Source organism: Spermophilus citellus, assembly GCF_964194105.1.
Source record: "Spermophilus citellus genome assembly, chromosome: 2".
In the NCBI taxonomy this organism is placed as follows: domain Eukaryota; kingdom Metazoa; phylum Chordata; class Mammalia; order Rodentia; family Sciuridae; genus Spermophilus; species Spermophilus citellus.
Window position 1 is genome coordinate 178,610,273 of NC_138183.1, and position 10,924 is coordinate 178,621,196.

At 35.6% G+C, this 10,924-nt stretch overlaps 1 protein-coding gene across 1 annotated transcript; it reads right to left on the reverse strand.

Annotated features, from left to right (window-relative positions):
* Positions 1-307: 307 nt before the first annotated feature.
* Positions 308-5,725, reverse strand: LOC308641693 (tripartite motif-containing protein 64-like; the record flags this gene model as incomplete). The annotated part of the gene is made up of 5 exons (XM_081280313.1): positions 308-783; positions 1,827-1,924; positions 2,825-2,847; positions 3,575-3,814; positions 5,315-5,725. 5 exons carry the CDS (start codon positions 5,723-5,725, stop codon positions 308-310), a joined length of 1,248 nt encoding a protein of 415 aa, XP_081136439.1.
* Positions 5,726-10,924: the final 5,199 nt, after the last annotated feature.

Consider the following 10,924-nt stretch of genomic DNA (forward strand, 5'->3'; position numbering starts at 1 on the left):
CACAGTTTCTTCAGACTTGGGCATTCACCAACAAATTATCATAGTTTTTTGAATTTTCTCAGTTTTTCCTTTCATTTTTACAAATTTCTTTCTTTATTTTTTCTTTCCTCATTACTGTGGATGAACACAGAGACTCACACAAGTTAGAAAAGTGCTGGACTACTGACCTTCAACTGTCCTTTGACCCCCATTTTTATCTCTCTTTTAAATGTCCATTCTGTCCTCAAAACTTGTGGTCCTCCTGCCACAGCTTCCTGTGTAGCAAGGATTAAGGGCATGTGAAACCATGCCTAGGAAAACCTCAATTTTATGGAGAACCAAAGACAAGAAAAGGAGTTAGAGGGGATGTGAAGGAGGAAGAAAAGAAACTGTAAATGAGGGAACCTCGGCAAACATCATAGAAGCTCAGAGTTTCATTTTCATAATCAAGAAATACTCCAACTCGACCTGCAGGCCTTTGCAAATAATGAATTAAATATGGGGAGTTGGTGGAGAGAATACAGTGATTGTTCTTCTTCGAGGAAAATAAGACAAAACCTTTCTTAAATTCAAAACTGTCACTTGTAAAATCTTTACACACACCTATAATCCAGTTGGAGGTGTTCCCCACATCCACCTCCCAATAGTGTTTACCAGAGTTAAAAGCCTCAACACCCCATATAACATAACTCTCCAGTGTCTGGGGATTTTCATTTGCACCATCACCTCCAAATAACCTATTTCTAATTTCATCAGGAAGACTCATATATCGATTGGCCCATCCTTGAATAAGTCCATTGTGTACTGCAAAAAAAAAAAAAAATCAGATCAGTAAATGGTGTCTGCATGCCTTGGGCAAAGATTATCTACCTAATCGATCTCTTTATTGACTCCTCCTTAAAGAAACTCTAGAGAGTAGAGAGATTTCAAACTCAATCATGTATGAAGAATGGTTCCTATGCCCTCATTAGCACCCAGAAATCTTTAAATTATTTTGGCAATCAAAAGAAAACTGAAGGTATTCTCTGCTGTATGAAGGGTGATTTAATATCTACTTTTGGATGGTTTGTTTCAGAAAAAAACCCAAAAGTCCTTTTTTCTTTAATCGAAATCTCTTCTTGAGTTGTTTTAATACCATTAATAAGTAGACATCACTTTGCTATGATTGTGCCCGCTTCATTATCACACATCAAATAATTTGAGGGAAAGCAACCATCTATACCCTTTACTGAAAAGAATCTCTGAATTACATTATCTACTGAGACCATACATTCAATGAAAGTTGGATTTCAGCCTTCTGATATCTAGACCTCTTCTCTAGTGGGGCACAAACATGTCTGGGTCATGTTCAAAGATCACTTACCTTTCAGTTGTTTTGATTTCCATCTGATGGTATTAAAATTGTTCCATTTATGAGAAATTTAGTCATTTTTTGGTTTATTAAAAACTTATATTTTAAAAATAGTAATTATTATTTGCTCATTGCACATCATAAATACACTTGAATATATAATAGATTGAAAACCACAAATATCATATTTAAATCTTCAAAATTAGAATAAACTGAAATAACACAAAATATTTATGGCTGCTCTGAGAAGTAAGCATTGTATTGCTTAATAGCCACAAAACACCAATAATATTCCTTCTCTTGTACTGTCTGTATCATAATTAAAATATGTATCTGAACTACAAGTTAACCAATGTGGTCTTGATCATTGTATTATGACCAGACAGGAAAAAAAAGATATAAATGTTTTCATTTCAAAAAATTAAAAATGGAAAGCATCTTTTTTGAGGAACCTACTAATATAATTGAACCTGAATGCCACAGGGCCCATTCCTACCTCGGAACTTGTTCAGCATATCCAGGATTCCAGTGATGTGTAATGAAGAGAGCTCTGGGTTCACTGGCTGGAGCTTCTGCATCTCCAGCAACTCGATTCTGTAAAGAATGACATCAGTTACACTTTCAAACCAAAGATCAAACACAAAATCATTACAAAATTACCACTTTTAATCCAAGATATTGTAGAAATTGCCCATGTTGGTGAATTAGGTATACATTTAATTCAACACTCTTGGGATTGCATAATACTTTTTTTTTTTCTAAATCACATGCACTAATATCGAGTCTTTATTCTTCTCAAACATTATCAAACTTAAAAAAAAAATGTCATCCCCTCCCTGTATTTCTGAATCAACCTTGGGAAATGCAAAGATCCTGGATATCTTACAGAAAGCAGATTGTTCAACTTTTGGGACTTTGGTCCACAGAGGTCACCAATGATACAGTCATTGGTTTATAAATGGGAAAGTTCCTTGAGCCAGCAACTTTAATCATCTCTGCCCATGGAGGGAATCTAGTACAGCCTGGTAGCACTGATCCTGAGGGGTCTCACACAGCCCTTCCCCTCTGAAAAGGGGCTTTGCCATGATGAAACAGGATCTGGTCATTGTTACTCATGATAATGAAGCTCCCCTCCTTTTCCCATCCTAGGGAGAATTATTCTTTCCTATCTTGTTTATATTCTACCTCACTAGAATTGGATTCTTTTGTGTGATACCTTATGAAAATCTCCTTAGTCAGGTTTATTGGGACTGGGCTGGAGTCCATAGAAGGAATGGGTGCAACAAAGCCCAGAACACCAAATCATTCTTAAGTATAGCTGAATTCATCCACAAAAGGACATTTTTGAGACCAAGGAACATATTACCTCAGAGCTTCTTTTCAAACAAAATATTAAATATCTACGGACAAAGATGTTAATAACTGAAAACAAAAATTTCTCTTCAAGATAAAAACAAGTTTCTCATAAACCAGAGATTACTACATAAAACTCACCTTTCAAATACGTCCCCTAAGTCCTAAAAGAAAAAAAGAAAGAGATAATATTAATAAAGTGAACACTGTTCTTCTGCATTCTCTCTGGCACTTTGTTGCCTGTGTGTGTGTGTATGTGTGTGTATGAGTGTTTGTGTGTGTGTGTAACATTTTTTTCTCTGAGTAATCACGTTAGACTATGTTAATACCAAAGCCAAAATTAAATGTGAAAGACAGCCTTGGTGTGCACTGAGAAGGATGGAGCTTACAAAGGATCTGTGCACTGATGCAACAGGACACAGTTTCCAGTGTCACTGGACTCCTGTCTTAGTTCCCAAAACAGATTTGACCATCTCTGAAAATTAAAACTAAATAGGGATCTATTTGAAAAATAGTGCATTGTAATTGATTAACAAACTCTGTACATCTTGTCTAAGAGAGGGGCAAAGCCTCAGCTGCTTTTGGGCAGGAAAACAGAGTGTGATAATGGAGTTGGGAATCATAAACTGAATATTTCCTCAACACAATTAACTTTCCTATGATCACTGAGTTTTGGATAATTCTCTGTGTGTATCATAGTCTTAATGATACAAGAATTTTGTCTTGTTTACCTTCTAAATGACTTACAGTCTCTCAAGATTAACAGAATATACAAAGACAGTGATTGGACAATGATGGGTGTAAAGGATCTCCTGTCACTCAGCTCAGCACAGTGGGGTCTGCAGACAACATTGCCCAGACAAGAATTCCTCTCTCTCAGGAAAAACCCACCTTGGTCACCTGGAGCAACTCCATGTCAGATTTGTGGCACAACTCTGTCAGCTCTCTGTACATTTCCTTCAGCTTTTCTCTGTGTTGGGCCATTCTGATTGCACTGTCTCTGAGTTGCTCTAAAATTTCCTGTGCTTCTCTTTCTAGTGTCTCCAGTTGAAATCTCTCCTCTTCAAGGAGAAACGGATGCATCATTTGATATTGAAGTTTGATCATGTTTCTCCTTAAAACTACATAGTCCTGCAGATATATTCATTAAAAAAGATTACATTCAAAAGAAAATGTAAAACTTCAAATATTATTGTCTTAACATCAAGCAAGTACTTCATATACTTTCCACCTGATGCCTGCAAAGTGTCTTAAATATCTACTAGTACTGTCTACTGGACTTTCTGCTTCTTGTCTCTCTCCTGATTAAATCAAGATCTCTGCAGGATCCCAGCCTATCTCCCTATGATGCCACTTCAGTGTTCTTAATGAATTATTTCTTATTTACCTCAATCTTCTCTTTTATTTTTGTTCCTTGTCTGATTCTTCTACATATTTTAAAATATTTATCTACACACTGTTTTGTGAATTTAAAAAATATTCCACTTTGCCCATAGCTGAAAATCTATTTCTCTTCCGACTCTAAAACTAAGACTGTCTTATTCTCAGTGTCTGGGAAGATTTATCCAAATCTCCAAAGTTGTACAAGAAAAAACAGTCATACCTCATTCACCCTATATACTAGTATTCTTCACACTAGCTTGTGTTGGCCACTACATTTTTAATATTACTAGATGTCACTGCCTTGTCTGAGAGGAAAACACTATCCTTCAATGTTAGCTCCAATTCAGCTGATAGCATCATTTTAATCTGCATAAAAATAAAACCTTTCAAACTTACCACAAAAGACTCAGATTTTCTAATTTCTTTATTTAGATTATCTTGCATCTCCTGAGTCTTTTGCCATAAAGGATCCATTTTCTTTACAATTTTCTCCTGCAAAATTACCATAGGCTTTAGTGATTGGGAAGACAGTCTTGTAGGCTTCATCTTTTGTGTGCTAGAATAAAGCAGTGTTTGGTAGACCAGTAATCTTGAGTTTTAAAGAGTCAATTTTTACAAAATAGTACAAATTAATTTTACTATTGGGTAAAGTAGAAGAAAAAATAAGATTTTTAAAGGAGTCCATAAATAATACATTCTATTTTCCAAGAAAGCAGTTTTTATATAGTCTCACTATAAAAGGGTTTAGGCTTCAGTAACAGAAGTTCATGTTCCTAGTGCTAGCCATCTGCTGTACTGATGCCCAATTTCACACATTTGGACAATATATTTACTTTTTAATTTGTTTTTTGGTACTGGGTACTGAAAAAAAAATTTCACACATAGTACTCAATAATTTACCTCTGCACTATATCCCAGCCCTTTAAAAAAAGAAAAGAAGGAGAATGTCTTGCTAAGCTGCTCAAGTTGGCTGCAAACTTAGCATCCTCCTGCCTACATTTGCTGAAGAGCTAGAATTATTGGCATAGCCACCATGTCCTGTTTTTAGACAATATTTCTAGAGGAAATTCCCTTCATGAGCATTTAACTTATTTATGATTTTAGTGTCAAATTGATCAGCATTTATACAGCACATTTTCACGGAAACATCACCACCTCTACCATCTGCATGCTTATCCGCCTCATTATCACAAGTCTTCATTCTTCTCTTTGATCTGGACCCTACAGGTTCTAGGTTACATCACTCACCCTGTTCTCCTCTGCCATGCAGGCAACTGGGCTGTAGCTAAGAACCGCATGTTCGGGTGATTCAGAGCAGGGTGCAGAGAGCAGGCTCTTGTCCACCTCACAGAAGAGCCCCTTTGTCTCCCCATTTCTCCTGCAGATCTGCTCCCCAGAGCTGCTGACAGAGCAAGGTCTGGCCTGTCTGGAGAGAGAGGCCAGCTTCTTGAGGGCAGTGTTGGTCCTGGAGTCTGTCTTCTCTGCTATTTTTCTGCATTCAGGGCAGCACCTGGGTGTTTGGGCTTCCTCCCAGCAGAAGTAGAGGCAGGGTCGGCAAAAGGTGTGTCCACAGTCTATAGTGATGGGTTCTAAGAAGTAATTCATGCAAATGGAGCATGTGAGTGCACTCTGGAAGTCTTGCAAGGCATGAGAATCCATGTTTCTGAAACCAAAAATATAGAGGGTGGAGTGAGAGGAAAGTGGGAGACAAGAGAGTGTTATCCTTCTATCTTGAAGAAAAAATTACAATTATAAAAGGGCTTTGTTCACTGCTTTTTCAGTTGAGTCATGCATAATCTTTCTATTAACTTCCTGCAATACAAATCTAGATATAAAAAATATAGACAGGTTGAGTATCTTCTATGACACAAATGACAAAATGAGATGAGCATGATCTAGATTTAAAAAAAAACAACAAATTTCTCATTAATTTGGGCAAGTTTAATACTGGGACAAATAAAGTTTAGGGTGATTTCAGACTTACTTACATTACGTGTTTGCTCTGGATACCCATGTAAAATCAATCTCTCTCTCTCTCTCTCTCTCTCTCTCTCTCTCTGTCTCTCTGATTCAATGACTATAGTAAATGTAGACAGTCTTTATGACATATGTCTATGCTTTCCACCTCTCAACCCATAGATGTACTCTTCTAAAGACAATTAAAAGTAAGTTTAATTCATTTGAAGATTGCTTGACTTAATCACTGTTGGCTTCAACTTACAACTCCCGAAACTACAAAAAGGTAAATTTATGCTTCAAACCATAATTAACCAATATATTTCAAAGAAGAAAATGAAAGTGGGAAATATCAATGCACCTCTTAACCAGCTATTTTGGAGGCTGAGGCAGGAGGATTAAAAGTGTGAGGCCAACTTCAGCAATTTATTGACATACTGTCTCAGAATAAAAAATAAAGGGTTGCAAATGTAAGTTAGTTGTAGAGAAATCCTGTCTTCAATCCTTATTACCAATAAGAAATGAATTAAGTTTTAAATTGAAAATTAGAATATAAATTCTGGGGATGTAATCAGTGGGAGAGCACTTGCCCAGCATTTGTAATGTCCTGAGTTTTAGCCCAAGGACTGAATAGGAAATTAAAAAGAAAATTTCTATTACTTCTCATTAAAGAAAATAATATTTCTCAGAATCAGTTCTGAACATCAGAGTGCCTTCATATTTTCAGAAGATGCATGCACATTCTACAGTAATAATCAGCAATAATTCATCCATTGTTATTTAAATAAAATCACAGGAAACCCCAGTGCAGTGGCACATGCCAACTATTCCAGCTGTTGGGGAGACTCAGGCAAAGGGACACTAAGTCCAAGGCCAGCCTGGGCACCTCAGTGAGGCCATTTCAAAATGAGTTGTAATACAGTGGTAGATTAGCTCTGAGTTCAATCCCCAATACCAAAAAAAAAAAAAAAAAAAAAAAAAAAAAAAAAAAAAAAAAAAAAAAAAAATTGGTGACAGTGAGAGAGAGAGAGAGAGAGAGAGCATTAATTTACAATGGTAACCATGGTGCTTTCCTCTCCAGAGACTACCCTTCAGTTTAGAGATGTGTTGATGATCAATTCATCTTAATTTCTAGTTTTTTTTTATCTAGTGATCAAACTTCCCACTTGAAAACCTCTACAAGTTTGTTGCATCCACTGGGGTACTTGTCAAATCTAGATTGCAAACTGAAGGTTTTAAAGGGACAGCAAATAAAACTTACACATCAAGAGTTTTACAACCAAATCTATACCTTAAAATTCTAAGCCAACCATGGTGGCACACGCCTTTAATCTCAGTGGCTCTGGAGCCTGAGGCCAGAGGATGGAGTGTTCAAACCCTGCCTCAGCAAAAGCGAGGAACAAAGCAACTCAATAGGACCCTGTCTCTAAAAAAAATGCAAAATATGGCTGGTGACATGGCACAATGGATGAGTGCCTCTGAATGCAATATTTGGAACTCACTAAAAAAAATCTAAATAGATGTGCATAATACTATTAATGCTAAAATATGTTGAACATTTTAAGCATTTTATGGGTTCTAAATTTGATAAAACTGCAAAAATATTTCATTTCAGACCTGGAAAATCTAATAAAACACAAGGTAATAGAATAAAAATTATTCAGATAACTTTACAAAAACAATTATTTTTAAAAAGGTATATATATATCAGGAAAAACAAAGTAGGTTTTTTTTACTTGAATAAACCCAATTAAGTTGAAAAGTAAATTCAAACAATTTTTAGGAAAGAAAGTAAACTGAAAAGCCTTTCTTCTAAGTATCCAACTCACCAGAATCCGCTCTAAGAAAACTCACGTCTGGAAGTGAGGAAAATTTGTCAGTAACACTCAGGTCTCCAAAGCTCAGCAGCTGAAAATTTGGGCTGCTCCTTAGAGGAAACTCAGAGGAAAAACCATTCTCCAGAGAAGTGCCCTACTTAAATAGCTGAGACTCACCTAAGACCACACCCACTATAAGTTACCTCTTCTAAAAGTGCTGGATCACACTATGAGATCACAGTGATTGGCTTTATATAATAGAGTAAACAACTTTGATGAGATTGGGGTAAGACACAAGAAAGTTCACATGACTTAGGTTTTCCAAAGAGACATTTTAACTGAAACAATTATTTTATTAAATAATACTTTGTTTTACAACAATAACATCTCAATTAAAAAAACATTGATTTATTTTTCTACTGGTGTTTAAAGTTTGAAATACCTGATTGATTTTGATTTCTTGCTTTTCTGTTACTTCTTTCTTTTGTTTTTTTGTTTTTTTTTTTGTTTTCTCTCTCTCTCTCTCTCTCTCTCTCTCTCTCTCTCTCTCTCTCTCTCTCTCTTTGGTACTCCTTACCACTGAACCGACAGTGAAAAACATTTGACCTCAGCTATGGAAATATAGTTAAGTGGTAGAGTAAAATCAAAGGTATTAAGGAAATAAGCCTTCTCAAACCTACACTAAATTTGGGGTAAATTTTTTCTACTCAATTAAAGAAATGTTTAGTTAACCAAAAGCAGACCTGTGGCAGAGTTAAGTTTAGGACTTTCTTTTGTTATGAACTGGGATGGAGCTTGGCAGTGTGATAGATGTAAACTTTCAAGCTCATCCACTTTGTGTTTCTTTGGCATCTACCAAAGATCTGTTTTTATAAAACCCAAGTGTCATAGGTAATTTCATAAAGAGAAAGATCTGCCCTAAATCTGATGGATTGAATTTTTAAAAATTTCAGATAAGAAAATGATAAGATACACACACAAACACTAACACTCACACACATACACACACACATAAACACAGCCATATTGTACTAAGAATGATGAAATAATAGAAATCAACATGTTAGAGGAATAATGAATGATTCTACTTCCAATAAAGCTTCAGAATTATTCTTCAGTGTTTTTCTTATTCTCAAGTATTTTTCTTGTTCTCAATTGTTTGATTATTTTTTTGTTCGTTCATAGTATTGGAAACTGGTTCCAGTGGTGCTTTGCCACTGGGTTATATCTCCAGCCTGTTAAAGTTATTTATTTTGAGACCAGGTCTTACTAGGTTGCTTACAATCTCACAAAATTGCTGAGTCTGGCTTCAAACTTGCAATCCTCTGTCTCAGCCTATTGAGTTGATGGAATTAAAGGTGTGTAGCACCAAGCCAAACTCTAGTCCTCAGTCTTAAGTAACACCCTGGTTTCAGGTTTTTAGAGATGGAAAATATTAATGAGAAGCTTAATTAAGTTCTTCTATACTTGATTTTCTGAGTTAATCCCAAGACATAGTTAGGTTACTAGGTAGTCTTGAGCTCTTTATTCTCTCCTAGCTTAATTTTTTAAATCTTCTTTTTCTTTTTTTCAAGCTTAATTTCATTCTTAAAAAATTAACTTCTCCGTAATTTTAGCACTTCAGAAAGGTGTTATGAATATTAAAAGAGCCAGGATTAATGCATTACCTGGGGCACAGTAAGCGCCCTGTAAAGTTTTAGCTGTCATTAAGACAGCAAAAAATCCTAAAGACTTTAAAATCATTTATTTATAAATACAAAATTTGTTATAAAATGTATACTCAGTTTATAACAAAGAACTAGAGAAGCATTTCTTATTTTATTATGGCAACAAAGACCCCTGGAGATGGTCTTGTGAGGTATTTATGAAATGGGATCATCCTTTTTTGGTTATGAATCTGAATCTCCCCACACTGAGCACCTGTGGGGCAGTAAGCCTCTGTTGTCAGTGCGGATGGGCTGCTCACTCACACACTCTCCACAGGGGAAAATGAGAATCAAATAACCCAAGGGCAAAGAATTGTAATCTGCTTTAACAAAGAAGATACAGTTCTTTGGCTATGAGTGAGGCACTTTTCTCAGGATTGGCAGTTTGTCTTGGTGGAGAATCAATAGACTTGAATGGCAGTTACTTTGGGAGCTGATTTCAAAATACTGAATTAATGCTTAACCTAGTCCCACTTAACCTAGACCCTTCTTTTGTCAACACTTATGGATGACTGAGCACCAAGCACATAGTCTTTGATTTAAGCTACAATAAAAACATTGTCTACTGGGTGTCAGGGCAGCTATGCAGTAAATCCTTATGTTTTTCCATCACTGATTTTTGGCTTGTTATCACATTAACTGCATTCAATTGTCAGGTCCGAAAACAAATAAGCAAGTACATACATAAATGCTGTAGTAGTTCAAAGAAGTGGTGCATTCCCTCAAATTTCATGATTAAATTAATATCTCCTGGAAATCGATCATTTAATGTGGGCTGATTTCAGTGTAATTGAAGATTTTTGTTGATTAGTATATATGGAGAATTTAGCCATTGTCCAACATGGTGAGTATATTTAATAATAATACATTGTGTGTTTGGAAAATAATATAGCAGTGGATGTTAAGTATTTTATTTACTTATTTACTTGCTTTCTTACTTATACATCATACATACATACATACCAAGGATAGAACCCAGTGGAACTTAACCACTGATCCAAATCCCCAATTTTTTTTTTTAAATTAAAACAAGGAGCATTCTTTAGGGCCTCACTGTGTTACTGAGGCTGACTTTGAACTTGTGACTCTCTGGCCTCAGCCTCTTGAGCAGCTGTGATTATAGGCCTGCACCACCATGCCTGGAGGATGTTAAGTATTCTTATTACAAAATAGCTATGTGATGAATAGGTTATGCATAGATTAATTAGATAGGTTTGGTGATTTCACAATGTGTCTGTACTTCAAAGTATCGTGTTTACATGAGTTTATATGATTTTATTGGTCAAATAAAAATATAAGATCAAATTTAAAAGTTTTGTGAAATAGATTATGTAACACTGTGCTGCATTTGATTTTTTTTTTAGAGAGAGAGAATTTTG